The sequence below is a fragment of the Echeneis naucrates genome, chromosome 18 (assembly GCF_900963305.1).
Source record: "Echeneis naucrates chromosome 18, fEcheNa1.1, whole genome shotgun sequence".
Taxonomy (NCBI): Eukaryota; Metazoa; Chordata; class Actinopteri; order Carangiformes; family Echeneidae; genus Echeneis; species Echeneis naucrates.
In genome coordinates this window covers 8084033-8101128 of record NC_042528.1, presented here as the reverse complement: position 1 = coordinate 8101128, position 17096 = coordinate 8084033, and the positions used below count along the sequence as shown (strand labels likewise).

General features: G+C 40.0%; 1 protein-coding gene across 5 annotated transcripts in view; it reads left to right on the top strand.

Annotated features, from left to right (window-relative positions):
- Positions 1-17096, top strand: part of col25a1 (collagen type XXV alpha 1 chain) — a 128317-nt gene that overhangs the window by 60039 nt on the left and 51182 nt on the right. For all 5 annotated transcript variants that reach the window (XM_029526314.1, XM_029526311.1, XM_029526313.1 and 2 more), the window contains exons 3-4: positions 11020-11064; positions 14689-14696. In XM_029526314.1, coding sequence (XP_029382174.1) covers positions 11020-11064; positions 14689-14696 — 53 coding nt within the window. The remainder of the gene's footprint in view (positions 1-11019; positions 11065-14688; positions 14697-17096) is intronic.

Sequence of the window (17096 nt, the reverse complement as noted above, 5' to 3'; positions counted from 1 at the left end):
TCTATGAGACACCCCCCCAACCCTTCACAGCCTCTCTATCATACATTTTCCTTCACTGTTGACAAGATGGGGTATCCATGACATAAGAGTCGGTGCCTGTCATGCTTGCGTGCTTAGGCCGTTGCAGGAATAATCCAGCATGGGTCATGCAACGCTCAAGTAAACACCAGCATTAGACCACCAAGGCTGGTTGATAAGTGCACCGATAATGAAACTGAGCTGGAAATAAAAACACAGTTGAGAGAACAATATTGCACTCACAACCATAGAGGGCAGATCAAAAGGGATGGAAAGCTCAGTGAAACTGCAGGTTAACAGAATGTGAAATTGATACAGTCTTGGTTTCGATTGAAGGTCAGTCCACACAAATCACTTCCTAATTTACTAATTCAGCAAGTGACGGCCACTAAATGTTTCTATTTGCATTCCATTGTCCTGTATAACTATAAAGAGCATACATTTCACGCTGAAATATGGTGGACTAAATTCATAGTACAACTGGACTTTGTAGACATTTAGAGAAGTTTCTTTTATCTTTGAAACTCCTTCAGATTTGGCTGGCTGATGAGGAAATCCAGTTACAGTTTTAGTCTCCATGAGGTCTTGATTGGCCTGGTCATTGTCATGAGAAAAGTTAAACTCAAGTATGTAGTATTTGTCAAATACCTACAACCAACTCAAATTGGCAATTTAAAACCTCTTGGATAGCCATTACAAGGATGATTGAGAATCTTCAGACATGAGTACAAAGCAATTTTACAGTTGTTTCATAATTTTGCGAAATGCTAATATGAACACAAAAATATGTGAAAGCAACTTTTTTTCCACCCACTTCAAACCAGAGAGAATAGCTGGGCCAGAAACAGCACTGACAGAAATCTCTCCTATAAAATAACCAAAGCTGCTTTAACTGTGGCAGTCGATGAAGAAAATACATTTTCAGGGCCTTTAAAAATAGAGCAGGAACATGTCTTTCCAGAAGGAATATCCTGGTTACTCCGAAGAGTTTTCATTGGAACTGTATTTTCGTAGAGAAACATCTGCTGCTTTGAGCATGTTAAAATAAATTCCATTTTACTTCCATTGTATTGGACGACAAGCACATACCTCAAAGCCTATAAAGGCAGAGCTAGCTGCATTGTAAGATACCCACACAGCTAAGTAAGAAAATGTTGGTGGTTTGTTCGATTATTTTTATTTTTAGTTTTTTAATTATTAAACACCAGGAAATACAATCAGGATAATGGCTCATTGCAGCAAAAACGGGAAGCAGTATATGGTTGAAAATTGTCCACAGCAGAAATATAAAAATCTATATTTAATGTATTTTCAGTTTCGGACTATTGTATGACAATTGTAAAATTCATGAATGAAATGATGCTATTTGTTTTGGGTAAACAACCAGATGTGATCAGTTGTTTAAAGATTTTGTTACATTTGACATTTTTCCATTCTTCTTTGTTGAAGAACTTTGGGCCCTGTGGTCCACACTATATATCCCAATGTCTCCAAAGCCATCCACACACACACACACACACACCACACATACACATGCACATGATGAACACTGGCTCACAAGTCCCTGGCGTTGATAAGGTCAGCCGGCAGTCTTGTCATCCATTGGCAGCAGGTATAGGGTTACACATGATTTCAATGTGACATTCAATAGCTAGCGAGGTCTTAAACACAGGCAAAGTATTTCGTCTGAACTTGAACAGGAGAGGGATCATTTGATGCCAATCATGCACTGTATGTCCCATTTGTCTTCTGGCGTCCTGCTGGACAATTTCTTCGACTGACCAGATATGCTCCTGCAAGTATTTGAGCAACTGAAGCACTCGAGGACTGAGACACACAAGGACATTCGCTCAAACACACAGGTCTGTGTGATGCGGTGCATGTGACCATCAGTATGCATGGTGCAGTATTCACTAAACACACCCTTAGTGATCTTCAAAAGCATCTTCTGGCTGATCCTGAGTCATTTGGCTGCATGACTCAAAGGTCTCCTGTTCTGTCTTCATGCCGCAGTGTCACATATCCGAAGGATAAATCAGGACTGTATCGGCATGAGTAATCAAATCAGTTTATCCTGTAGTAACTACTAAATATAGCACAAGAGCTATGTTTGCTGTCGTGTGCAATCCAGCAGTCCATGGTCTAATTGGTGGTATTGATCGATTACCAGTGAAGTCAGGTCAGAAACTTAAATCCGTCACTGTGGCTGATCAATGTTCGTCAGGTTGCTTTCCCAACTGCATGTTTATGCTAAGTGGGTTTATTAACTCTTGGTCAATATTGGCTCGTTTTGAGTATGTGATACTGCTGCTTTTTCAAATCAACACCTGTGTTGAAGCCTTTAATCTTTAAAACTATTCATTGCCTTGTCTCTGTCGCCTCTGTGGACGACAGCATAATTCAGTGAAAGGTGACGAGACTGTTAGCTTTTGACACTTTGACAATTAGATTTCAGTTTTATTTATCTGGAGGATTCTGCAGTGGCTGAACATGCACACGTGTGTACTTGGTTAACACTAAAATGTAACCATAAATTTCCCGCTCTGGGTTTTTTCTTTTTCATTTTCAACATGAAATGAAACTTTTTGGCTTTCGGGCAGTTTTCTCGTTGCAATATTAGAAAGTTACCCAAAAGTAACACCCCATCGCGTGCAAGTATAGGCTACATTCGCAGAAATGTCTGCAGCATAGCTTTCTGATAGAGCTGTCAGGATGGCTGCCTGTGCCAGTTTAACTCACAGCATAAAGTGATGGGACTTGGCCAATCGATTGGCTTATTACTGACCTCCCCTCATCAGGGAGTGTGTTCTGCTTCCATTTTGACCGCAGTCAGTACTGCGGGAAGGATAATTGCAGCGTACAGTACACAGGGTGGGTCTCAAGTATCCCAGCGCTCACCCTTTGCCAGAGGAAAACACATTGATCTCTGAAGGTGATGAAAAGACTTTCTCCAAGGCCCTGCTTCCTCCTCGGTAGCTTTCCAGCCTTGACACTGAACCGGAGCAAAAGCATAGATGATCCATGCATGGCTGCCAGGTGTAGTCATATTCTTGTCATTTCTCTTCTTTGGGCAAGTGTGCACAGATTTGACAAAGGACAAAAAAAAAAAAAAAAACACACACACAACCAACTTGCTCTATGGCAATTCCATCTGTAAAACTATGCGGCTGTCTGAATAAGTGTGCATCTTTGTTTAGGGGTTTGAGACAGGCTGCCATTGACTAAACTCTTATAGGTCTTGTATGGACAGTATAAGTATTTTTTTTTTTTTTTTTGCTCTGTATGTGAAGGGAGAGAAAGATGCATTTTTAATACTAGTTACAATCTGCTTGACGCAGCGTTAATGGAGCCTGCAGCAACAGACAAATTTCTCACATCCTAATGGCTTGACTCATGGTTTAATGAAGTGATAGCTGGCATCTGGACAAACATGGTGCAGGACCAACAAACAAACGCGCACACACACACGCACAGTATTCATCAGGGATGGGTGGAAAAATGAATTCATTTCAAGTTGATAACATCCTATGACTACTATTCAGGGTACACATATAGACTGCACAGAATGCATCATTAAGTTGTTTTGTTTTTTTGTTTTTTTTTTTTTAATCAGTGGCTGCTTTCAGCATGATAATGAATGCTGTCTTGTGCAATTTGTTTCTCATTCCTGTTTGATGTCTTGGGACTATCTGGCATTACCAGGTCTCCTGTTGACTCTGAATTTGCTTTGAGTCTAACATAATGATAACACGAGCATGCACTCACAACTGTATCAGAAGTGTGTTTTGATGATGTCCTGGAATTGAATAGTGCAGAGCTTGGTTTCATTAGAGCTTGCGGAGCAGGCGTCACTGTTCATTACCTCTCACGACTGTGTTAGATTTAATTCAGCTCCTAATCAGTGAGATGTCTTGCTTTACATCTGTTGTACCAATCAAAGTGTAGAATTTCAGCTAACTAATCATACGCTCATGAGTAGCAAAGTAAACACACGGATGTCTACATATAGCAAAACACTTCAGAGAAATACAAATATGTTTCTGAAGAAACTTGTTGTTGTGAAACGTATTCACTGAATAGAAGATAAACATGGATATAGGTGCTGTATGTATGAATGCACACTTTAATGAAACACTACAAGTTTTTATGTGGTGACAAAATAAGCGGAGCAAATGTAAAACTTGGATACAATGGTCTCTTTTCTGGGCAAGAGATTAAATATAATTGCAAAGAATTATTAAGGAAATGGCTGTAATCATTATATTTACACAGGAAATGGTTGCAAGGGAGTTAAGTGCAGTTGGAAATAAGGATAATGAAGATATACACCACAGAATAAAAGAATGATGTGAAATATCGTCTGCAACAATGTTTTTCTAGGTTTCATTGGAATTCAAATGTGAATCTTGGGGGTCTTAAAATAAGCCCCAAATTCCTCCACAGAAATTGGTGTTATGTTGCCATAATTCTCTGTAGCAACAAAGAACTGGATTTAAAGCTAAAGAAAAGTATCTTAGCAGTCTTTACACAGGTTAAACAAACTCATCGTACAAGTTTGAATCACGAGCCAGGGCTCGTTTTTGACTTGTAAGGAAAATATCACAAACAGCATTTCAAGGCAGTTAAAGACTGTGGATAAAAGGGTTACTTGCTCTCTGAAGTAGTTTAGTGATACAAGCTAACTTGGCTGCGTCGGGCATTTAAAAACAGCCCTTCACTTTCCGAAAGTTGAGCTTTCATTGACACCAGTGAAGCTAACCTACATCTCATGATAATATGTTGGGGGAAAAAAGAAGATCCTGTGGTGAAGTATGTACTGTGTGCATCAATGCAACCTGAATTTGACCTCGTCTAAAGTTGTGTCAACCATTAAAGAGATTGTGTGCTTTTCTTATGGTAAATAAGCAGAACACAATTGCTCTCATGAGGAACTTGACCCTATTAAGTTGCAAACTCTTTGTTCTCTGTCTCTACATCTCTCTTAAATCAAAAGGGTTTGAGGAAGTTGAGGGATTAGTAAAGTAGTTAAGGAGGCAGTTAGAGTGCCAAAAGGGCATCTCTTCCGGAGCTGGCCAAGAGGGACTTTCCTGTTTTTCTCAAATACCCAACGTAGATGACCTTAAGAGGAGTCTGAAGTTTCCTTCATCTTGCTGCTCCGTTATCAGTTCCCAGACTTTAGAGTTAGGTCTTTGTTTTGATGCTGTCACACAGATGGGGTTTATTTTAAAGTCCCACTTCATCTTACAGACCTGAGAGGTCAGTGCAGGAGTTCATCGGACTGTATGGTACGGCCTGCTTAAATGAGATGCAGACTTCAGAATGTTTTCAGTATTTTTTTATTATTTTTTATTTGTTTTGTGTAATTATTTACAGTCGTGGTCGCACACATGTGCTGAGTACGGTAGTGCGGAAACTATAACAAAAAACAAAGAAGTAAAATCAGTTCATTAAAAGTTATTGGTAATTGTTTTAAATGGTTAGCTCAAAGTAATCAGTTTCAATCTTTAAGCAACTGTGGATTCACAGTTGAAATAAACAAAGTGCTTGCGTCTGACTAGAAACAAAAGAAATGTACTTTCTTCTCGCTCTTTCATGTTTTAGAGGGAGCGCTTTAGTTTCTTGAGGTGAAGTAAATTCCCAGAAGTGATCTTTCATATATTTCAGTAAGCTATGTAGTCTGTAGTGTATTTTTGTCGACTTGCCTCAATGGGAGAGGTGCTCATATTCCAAAGCTGTTTTACTGGCAAGGCTGCATACTCTGACAACAATACAAATCCCTTTTGAAGATGAAGAGAACAGTGACATTCAAGGATGAGACTGATTGTAAAATTGCGGTTCCATTTCCATTTTTCCCTTGGATGGTGGACAGTGTTCCATGAATAAGCATTTTATGCATTGATTTATTCATTGTCATGCAGAGCAATAGGATGTTGGATCACATTTTTTATGCTCTTTGCCAGACATTTCCACAAAAATGTACTTGTAAAGTAACAAATGATTGAACAGTAGAAAGCCTGCTTTTGTATAGCTTTAGCCCTGTTGACCTGGATATCCAAGAGCTGCCAGATTTAATAAACTCATGCATCCATGTTGTGGAATTAAATTGACTATATTAAAGTCTGTTTTGACTAAATCATCCAAAATACTTGGAGGGCCTGCAAAGACATCGATCAACAAGTCACTCGACTGAAGCCCAAGATCCAAGTTCACAAGCTAGTTGGAGCCACTTCGAGGTGCCCATTATATGTTTCACAGCTGATCATTCAATTCTGATGATACCAAACAGGTGTTTGAATAATACTGTCGGGGATTTTTAAAAGATGATCACTTCTTTGCCAACACAATAGTAAAGCAGACTTTACTTCACATCACAATTAAACCTGACAATTTTGCTAAACCCTGCCACATATTCCCTCGTTTTAAATTGGGCAATTAAAGTAATCTTTTTTTCTTTTTTTTAAGTCTATGCAAACGGAAACTACACCAGTCAGGTGCCCTTAGAATGTCTGCTGCACATTTTAAAAGCCAATTTTGAGGCACCTATGACTCCTGGCGTGAAATTAACCAGAACGGAACCAAAGATCAGTGAAATGTGTCATGTCAGTTTTTCAAAACATTGGCACTGGAAGTCTTTTACAGCCACAACATTTCTCTCAAACATCCATGCAGGCCATTGTACTTTTGTGAGTCATATGGAAACGGACAGGTCGGCGTGGCTTTTTGGCATCCAGGAAATAGGCTGGTTGTTTACAGTTCAAAAGGAAAAATAGCTTGAAAATGGACCATGGAAAATGTGTAGATGAATAAAAGCTGAATTTCTTTAATGCTTGTCATTATGTTCTATTCAAGAAGTAGGTGTATGTTGCATGGTCTTGAGAAATTGGAGCCTTTCTCAATGCAGCTTTTCATATTTTGAAAACATGTGATTTCAAGTCTTACCCTTTCCATGATGCATGTAATGTGACGCTGTGTCCTTTAACAAATGCCATTTATATCATTCCACAACAAACAGTACGTTTCCCGCTCCTCTTCTTCTGGTTATTTCATTTCATTTCCACTAAAATCACAGCAAGTGTCTTTTTAAGAATACAGTGAGTTTTATATTTCAGCTGATAACATTTCAACCTGGGACTTGAAACTATTTGAAAAATGGATCTCTTATGGAGAATATCTGAAATTATTCATTTCACCCAGAAAGGTGAAGTGGAGCTTGCTGAGAACCCAAAAGCCAATTCTGTTCAAACCTAATTTATTTTGGAGGCTGGAGCTGGTACCCAGTTTGCTATTTTTGGCTTAGGGCTGACTTTTATTCGAAGGCATAGCTGCATCAGTTAGACAGAGGTTTAGTGGTGTGATTATGACTATAGAGCTCTGAAACAATGCCGGTATTGTATATGAATCTGGCCAGTCTTGGTTTACATGAAACTGATTGATTTGAGGGAAGGTGAGAAGAGGTGCAGTGGTGTTAACTGTCCTGGGCCAATCAATATTTTATGGATGATGGATAGAGGTAAAATGCAAACTTAGCTCAAATGCCCGAAATATAAACAAGAAGTTTATTATGTCAAGCAATGCGTAACTTTGAAATGATGTTGTAATGAAGAACATGAGTAAAAGGATTCAAAAACAATATTGCTGTGCCTAAGAACAGCATGTTTCACAATACTGCCAATTACAGGAGATTCCTTTGTGCCAAACAACAGTGAAATGACCACTCATATGTATTTTGGACCAAAAGCATTCTGTGGATTGTAAAAATCTCATGTTCTTTGACTATTCCTGAACAAGAAGAAAACGAATAAATTTTGAGACATGAAAGCTTTGTGCTGATGGTTTCCTGCTGCTCTTAGAGCTAACTCAGTGCCATTATGTCACAACCAATTACCATCATCTTTAAAAGCACAATGATGATTTTTCAGAAGTGTCACAATTCGTGGGATTCGAGCAGTGTGTCAACTTATATGTGACAATTTAAAAACCAAAAAATACATAAGAGTGAGCACGACTGGTGACGAGAGAACTGCCATTTCAAAACAGCAATTCACAATAAGATGTGATATTTGACATACAGTAGTAGGACTAAGAAGTGTCTGAAAGCCATTTCTTGATTTACATGATTTGATCCCATATGGATGTTTGGAACTGTGCAGTTGTCCCACATCTATAGAGGCTTCATCGCTTAATCTAATCTCTCTGTCCACGCTGCAAGGCCAACAATGCTTCTGTTCATCAGGACCAAATTATAGTAGTTTAGCATGTCAGTGTGCTCATATTAGCTAATTAGCTCCAACCACAAAGTTTAGCATTTCTGTAGGTATACGGTATAAGTATCAGGTATATGACAAGTAAACTTCGAACCTCATAATGGGCTAAATGAAGAGATAACAATGTTGCATTTTGTTAATAGGGGGCTTTTAAAAATACCCAAGCATGCTTCGGACACTTAACCATAAAACAAAATGTATTATTCATGATGGAGGAAAAGTCATTGGGGGACATTGCATGTGAGCCACTATTGTCACAAAGTTATTGGCAATCCAGCCAATAATTGTGGAGATATTTCAGCCTGGGCCAAACTGGTGAACAGATGAACCGACAGACCAAAATTGCCGTCCCTAGAGCCATACTGCTAGGGAAGCTAATTGTAACTCCAATAGCACTAACAATGATGTCTCTGTGGTCATGCATTATGCATCATTTCAGCTATTTATTTTCTGAAACAAAAAAGCCACCAAATAACAGAATATAAGAATACCATATATATCACCACAGGGTCCATACTGTTGTGTGACCAAATCTTTGAATGAATGTCAAGTTCCCTTTGATTTATTTCACAAATCTACGAAAAGGTTGAAAAGGTTTCAAGAGATTGTTCATAGCTGTTGACCCTCATCATCAAATTCCACGCCATATTTTTTCTGAAACCAGTGTTCCATGACTGTACTTGGGATGCTGTGAGAAAACACCAGGCCAGTCCACTGTTTCTGAACAGGAATCGTGTTTCTCCCTGACAGGCTGCTTAAGATCTCTCATCCCTCCAGAACCAACTTTGAGTGTTCCTCATTTCATCTAGAGTTTATAATAATTGGTCACTTTTTTTGTGTGTATTTTTGCAGTGTTTTTGCTGGCTTGTTTGTCTCCTTACAATGTTGCTGGTACACTCAGGTTGTATAGGAATCTCACATTACAATTTACAACCACAGTGAAAACTTTGCATTGAATATTGTGAATCCAGATGATCGCTGAAAATTATGTTGGATATTTTGTCTGGACTAGCAACCCCCATGTTGGGAGTTTTTTCTTCGCAGCTGTTAAAAATATAACAGTGAAATTAAGAGGATATTGTATTGTACAAAATATTCTACTCAAAGGTGTCAAGTGTCATTTCAAAGTGAGCAATAATGAACCGACTGCCAAGTGCAGTAAACCCCCGTCTGTTTCTTTTAAAACCTCCGAAAACAAACCTATGGAGAAACAGGGGTTGATGTGAGCCATAGTAAAGTGGGAGTCAAACTCCACCTGTGGTTACATACTTTAAACTGAGGCTGGGCCCTTCGCTGGCAGCATTTGACATTATCCTGGAACTCGTCCAAAGGGAGCAGAGTTGGAGACTGAAATGAAGCCAAACAGTGGGATCAAATTGAGGACTAAGCATCATACAAAGAGTTGTGCAACATAATCCAGCATTTTGCACCCCAGTGACACATCTGGAGGATCATAAATCAGCCAAATGCTGCGTAAAAGACATTGGTCTACTCTGTTGCTGCTATTTCCCTTTATTATTTCCCTCCTCATCGAGACACACAGGTAGCAAAGCTAATAATTGCAAAAAGGACAGTGGAGTAGAAAAAACAGGTTTTTCGAGGTTTTCGAACATGCTGGGGTGGGAGGTAAGGGCAGGCTATTTCATTTAAAACAAGTAATCTGTTATTTTGTATTTTTAGGACAGTTTTTCAGCTGCTCACAAAATCTGTGTCACAAAGTCACCACCTTAAAGCAAGCATTTGTGTTGAGCTGTGCCGTCTTTTCAGAATCTTTCATCCATCCTCATCACACAACTGTAATTATTTAGAATCCTTAATGTAACATCAAAGGCCTATTATTTGCCAGTCTGGGGGGGGAATACAGCTTTCAAAGTGATTTTACATAATAACCCTTCAGTGTTTTTGCTGTCTGAAATTGGATCTGGATATTTTATGTGATTCTGAACCAGACAGGGAAGATTGGTCCTCCTAGTTTCATTGACCTCCAATCTCTGACAGCTACTTTTATGTTGAGTAGAAAGTGCAATTTTCCCTTTCAGATTTTATTTTTCCACAGCAGGCTAACACGTCCTCCTCAGAGGTGGAGCATGCTACTGTGAAAGTGTAGAACAAGGGCTGAACTTTTAATTTCCAGACAGTCTCAAAGTCACAGCCGCACCCTTTGGATAAATGTTGAATGCACCCAGTTTCGTGAGCACAGAGCAAACAAAATGCCAATGCCTGAAAATTTGTTTCCAGCTGCCAGCAACTAAAGACTGCATGTATTGCTGGGAGGAGAAGGAGAAGGAAGTCATTTTGGGATAGATGCTCCCAGTTTCCAAATGTTTTCTTTTTTCACCTGCGCACAATACAATCCAGTCAAGTCCTCAACACATAAAACCTGACAAAGCGTGTAATTGTTTCTGTTTTCCAGCTGAGCCTCAGCAGATTGATAGTGCTGGCAGTAAAATGGCAAACAGGAAAGCATGTGCAGATAAACAAGAAGATAAACAAATTAAAAATAGAGATACAGTGATGACAGAATGGGGCGCACTTGAGTTCTTGTTTCCCTTTTTCAACTGAGCTTATGTCTAAATACAGACCCAATACTTAATGAACCATGAGATTTTCAGATGTTTGTAGTCCAAATACAATATGTTGCAGTGGCTCGTGATCCTGCCGTTGGGTGGTTTTTACTTGAATTGAAACTTATACAAACACATACTGACTAAAATGTATTATATTCTGCTTTTTGCAGGACCTCCGGGAAAGCGAGGAAGAAGAGGCCGCAATGGAGAACCTGGTATGTATGTTTCTGTCCATTTTGTGTGTTTGTGTGTGGCCAAAGATTCCTGTCGTCTCAATCCAGAAACGTTTAAGGAATAATTCAGTCGGACATCAGCAAATCAAACTGCACTTCCAATCGTGTAAAAGTACACTGTATATCTTTGGAGGCCAAAATAGGTTATAGATGTGTAATTTGTGGCCTGGTGGTTTCAATGTTAGCTTTGGTTGTTTCAGCTTCAGTTGCCATAGAAACACGAGATTTTGACAGAAAAACTGGGTTGTGCTGAGGAAGTAACATATGATGCCCAAACTTGTAGAAGTTGATGATGTCCGTGTCTAAACTTCAAGATGCTCCACCTGCAGTGCGGATGATGATGTAGTTGTGTTCAGCCTCAGCATATAGAAAATCCCACGCTTGTTGGCCGTCACAAATTCAGCAAGAAGTTGTCTCATTGCATTCAGGATCTCCATTCTGCCTTTCTTCCTCCCACCTTCCGCACATACACTGTTGAGCTGACTCGACAAAGCTGGCTGAGCTGGGCCCTTGGAGTATCCGGGAGAGGGATGTGTTGTGTGGTGACATTCTCACAGAGTGCTTTGCCACAAATTGAATTCACAGTGGGAAGATGTACTTGGCAGGAAGCTGCATCCACACTCCAGCTCACCTGATAGTGAAAGTGATAATGGACACTGGAGTGTGGCAGCGTTCCTGTGTTGAGAGTGCGGTGTGACAAAGCGCAGCCAGGGCTTTAGAGCAAAAGTACTGCCCTTTGTTTAAAAAAAAAAAAAAAAAGAAAAGAAAAAAGAAAGAAATTGGAGAGACGAGGCAAAGTGATGAGGGAGCGACTTGAAACACCGTGTCTGTGAGGGAAGAGAAAAAGCTGCCAGTTGTACCACCGGATCCAGCTGTTGCTTTTAAAGTCACGGGGATCGAATTGATTCAGCTGAGAGCTATCATTTAAATATCCAAGATACTCTGACATCCTGTGTTTTTGATTTTGCCAAATTAATTTCAAATCCTGTTTATGACCATGTTCAGTGTTTTGAGACATGTATCAGTGTGGTGTGGCTCAGCGCTCTCTTATGTAAGACTGAAATGATCCAATGTCTCACTCGAAAGCCAGGGAAGATTAAAAAAAAAAAAAAAAAAAAGAGAAATCAAATGACAGATGGACAGCAGTTCCTTGTTTTGGTTGGCAGCACATCTGAAATGACACCAGGCTTTGTTTATGCAGCGTTTCATTTTCCAACAAACATCCACCGTGCCGCCAGCATATTTCAAATGGCACCGCTGTGCAAAGACAGTTGGTTCTTTCAATGGCCAGCAAGAGAATATGAAGGGCTTCCTCTTAAAGTCAGTCGGAAACAAGCAAACAATCTTACTCACAGTGTCTGTACTGGAGTCGCTCAGTGGTCTGTCAAGGGGATACTGAGTAACAATTGGCACGGCAGGCTTCAGCCTTCTATGTAACAGCTCCAAATAACAGACTGAACTGGGCAGAAGTTTGTCAAATCACACAGATTTGGCTCAAGTTTGTCAAGCTGAAATGTTGCCTCCTCAGAGAAACTGGAGCCGTGTTCCTTCTGTGCAGCTCATGTGAAAGCGTTCATGTCATCTAAATGGCATTCCAAAATTAATGTTTTAGACGTGTGCAGAGAGCCTAATTAAAAATGACAACAGGGACTGCGCTAAAAGTGCTTATTCATCCTCGCAATCATGTGTAGTACATGTTCTGTCTGGATATGTTTGGTGAAATGAGAAGCTAAATTCTTTGTGAAGCTTAAAAACATTTTGAAAACAAATAAATGTGATGCCACTGGGCTGCATAATTGCAAAACATTGTGATACTGTGTGAACCCAAAAATACAACAGATAAATCCAGTGCTTGACAAGTCCTCGGTACTGGTGGTATTTGAAGCGAAGCATATTTAGTTCATGATTTGCTTTCACCAAAAGTAACTAAACCACTGCTGCAAGACTCCCACAAAATCATAGCAAGGTGTCTCTCAGTTACTCATCTGCAGACGGAGGCTCTCGCCCAGACTTGGCTTCAACAAAGAACAAATAGGAAAAAGACACAGTGATATTTACCAATGCGTTAAAAATGAATGGGATATTTCACTAGGATGTCTTGTTTGTTTACCGGTAATGTATGGAAAGGAAAAGTTTTTGTAGCAGTCAAAGCGCAGCCTCAAACTGCTCTAGCAGGTGGTCAGTGTTGGAAAGTGTGAGAAGTTTCCTTACATATTTTCCCCATGTGAATAATCAGTTCTTGTAACTCATGTACCTGAGTTCACAAAAGGAGGAATTGATGCCTCAAATTGGGAAGCTTGAAAATTTAGCCTTACAGCGGTGCATGAATTTCAGGTATGAAGAAGAGCTGTTTTGTTTTGTTTTTTTTTTTTTCCCCACGCGATAAATCGTCATAGAAAAAAAAAAACAAACTTGGAGAGCCCTTCTGCAGCTGTGCTACCTTTGTGCCACTGCAGAGCATTATAACAACGCTCTCCATGATCACAAGCTACTTAAAGTACAATACCTGAGAGCTCAGTCATGCTCTAAGGAGGAAGGTTAAAAATTTGTAGAAATGTAAAAAAAAAAAGGACCAAATGACAGTGAATGACTCTGGAACTTCAACGGTGGATTATTTCACAAGATGGTATACATAATTTGATTTTACACGGATGATATTCCAGCAAATACTCCACTTAATTTCACTACAGCCATGAAGAAAACTTAGTACTTTAACAACCCTAAATTGAATGTTTTTTTTATGATATTATTTCTTGTCATAGCTTCCCCCCCTCCATTATTGTTAGCTGAAAGTACTGCACTGAGCCATTCCACACAGTGGAACACGTCAAAACGAACTCACAGTGGAGTGGGTTTATTAAAAGCTAAGTGGTCTACTGTAACTCAGCGATCCATAAAATGACGCTGCAGAAGTGCAGCCTAGTGAGCTTCTAATATGGCTCCTTAAATACCCCAGCTGCAAGAGCGATTTGCACTTTCCCCTGGTCACGAAGAAGAACAGTTCAAGGACATAGAACTCGTAAAGAAAAAAAAAAAAAAAAAACTTTTTCAGGTTAAAAGCAGCTGGGTACCTTTTTAATAAGAACTTGAAGACCTAAACTGATTTGCAGGGTTCTGGGGAGCCCTGAAGTACATTGACACACAGTGCTTGAGCTGCAGTAATTGGGAAACAGACGAGTGTCACCTCACAAAATATGCAGGGGGAGTTTTTAACGACGCCGTACCCCTTGTAGTTGTGAAATTAAAGCCACTTACAAATGTTGAATGTGATTGCCAGGCCTGGTGGTCATTATTGGCCCGATTGCATGGAAAATAGATATAAAGAAATCTTGGTTTAATAATGTACCGTAGGTGCAAAGATGCATGGGAGTCTGAAATACAAGGTCTCTTTGACTTGAGTCTATGAAGGCATCATGGAAGAGGAGTATCTTTGTGAAATGTTTCTTCCCAAGATAATTATTCTCAGCGAGAGTGTCTTTCCCATCTTTCTTATTTGGATTTGTGGTTTTGGTGGAACGTTGATGAGCTGAGTCTTTGTGATCACTGATTGAAAACACACTAACTATTTCTTTTTTCTTTTTTTTTTTTTCCCCTTTCTCTTTTCAGGACCCCCTGTAAGTATGCCTGTTTCACATCTTCCCAAAACAGCGATAACCATGTGAAGGTAAAAATTCCAACAGTAACACTAAAACATGACTGCAGGATGGCGCAGCAACAACTTCCACACATCCAGATTAAAGTCAAGAACAATTTTTATACAAGAGAAAAAATGCCATTAAACCGTAAGGTCATATTAAGGGATTTATTTGACATTTTGAGAAATGTGCTGACTATCCAGCTGGGAAAAATGACTGCTACTACTCTCCTGTCTGTATGGCCATGGCCAGATACCAGAGAAGAATCACCACGTAAAAACCCTGAAGCAAGTCCAAATTTATGTCTTCAAAATTCATGTATAAGATCGGATGAGAACAAATTTGCTTCCAGAAATCTCAGTTGCACTAAACATTATTATTATTATTATTATTATTGTAATAATCTCTTCCCCCCAACGCTCCCTGAATACAGATGCTTTTCCATGGTCAGTCTGTTTTGTAAGATCTGTGCTACCAGCCTACGCCCCTGCCAGCTCCCTGAAGCTGAACGGATTATCTCACCTCATTATACCACAGACGCACTCCCCTTTCGCAGATGGAAAACTTCAGTTTCCCCAATGATGAAGACAAACCCATACATCCATGCACAAGTACCAGAGACTGTGACAATCCTGTTTATAACTGGGTCAAGTGGGCACTGTGTGTGTGCGTACGTATGTGTATGGTAAAATTATTTATTGTTCATAGGCCAGTGTGATTGAATCGGTATAATGGCATGGGCCGACTGAGCTGTAAAAGTTGTAAGTTAATCCTCTGAGCCTTCTCAGACACTCACTTCTGGGGTTCTGAGATGTAAGTAAGTGCAGGTGGTCTCGCTTCTCAGCTTCTCTCACTAAGCTTTACATCTGACAAATAAAATCGTACTGAGAGATGTCTCAGGAGCCCACTGAATTCCAACAAGTGTCTCCTGAGGTGTCCATACAGTAGGAGAGGTTGGATTTGCAAATGTTCTTTAGTAAATCCAGTGCTCACACAGTACCTGACAGAAATCACTGACAGTTATTATAGGTTGCAGAAAGTGTTAGTTCCTAGTTGTCTTTCTGCACTGATTTGCAATATAGGCAAAAACAGCTGAGTGAGTGATTGTATTTTCACTGACAAATCTTTAAAAACTGCAGTACAGAATCTGTTTCACAACAAAAAAAAACCTCAGTCACCAAAAAAAAAAAAAAAAAAAAAAAAGTATCCATAAAAGGCAGTCGTAAGGGATCTAATGTGGTTTCTCATTTGGTATGCCCACCAGGGGGATGGCAGGGGACCCGTCGCTATGAATATTCAACAGCTCCCTTCATAACGCCGGGAACACTGCATAAGTTGTACATAGCCCTTGGATCCAAACAAACCGACCGCTGCCGAAGTCATTACAGGCCTCTGCGTCTTAATCGTTAATCATCAGCTGCTGATGAACAGGCAGAGATCTGTGGTTGCAGACACACAGAGAAACCTCATCAGGAAGACATCTTCGTTGCTAGCTCATGATTGGCAATTCGATGTCAAAATGATTTGATTTGTTTTGGTTACCCCCCTCTTTACTACTGTTTGTGTTTGACGTGGGGGTCACAGGGTTAGCTGTCAAGTGGTGACTGGTTGGATATTGCTTCTTGTCCTCCAGAGACAATGGAAAAATATTAATAGCGACATGTTGCAGATGTGTTCTGAAGTGGTATGTAACTCATTATTTACTACATGGGGAGTAATCCTCCTCCCGCCACTGGCACCATAATAATATTTTTAATGCAGACTTTGGAAAGGTCAGTGAAATCTGTGAAAAGACAGCTGAGGCAGAGACGATTGTGCTTTTTGCTTCCCGTTTTTTTCTGTCTTACTCATCTTTCTGCAGTTCTTCAAGGGTGGCCTGTGTCAAAACATCAAGCTTGAGCACCCACCACCGTGTGTGCACACCATTTAGCACTAATCAAGCATAAAACACCATCTCTGAGCTGCACTTGAGTACCCACTAACACCACCCGCTGGCTCTACATTTTTAGCGCAGACTTTATGCCACACTAGATTGAAATTATACAGACAGAAAAAGAAACTAGCATGCTTTGAAATCTGGTCAAAAAAGGGAGGGGAAATATTTTAAGATGATACAATGTTGGAAATATCGAACCCACTTCAGTCCACTAAGCATGCCGCCGCACCGCACTGGTGTCTGAAGCCAGGCCGGCCACAGCGCAACACAGGACCTTGCAAAAGTTCCGCCACGTTAGCGATGACGTAAATATAGCTGATTACATCTGTATCTGTATTTCACAAGTAGTTTCCACCTCTCTTCTTCACCGGCTGAGATTCCAGCGCTGCAGGTTTGGGATGATCTGTTATAATATATGAATTAGGAAGCTGCACTAAAGGGTT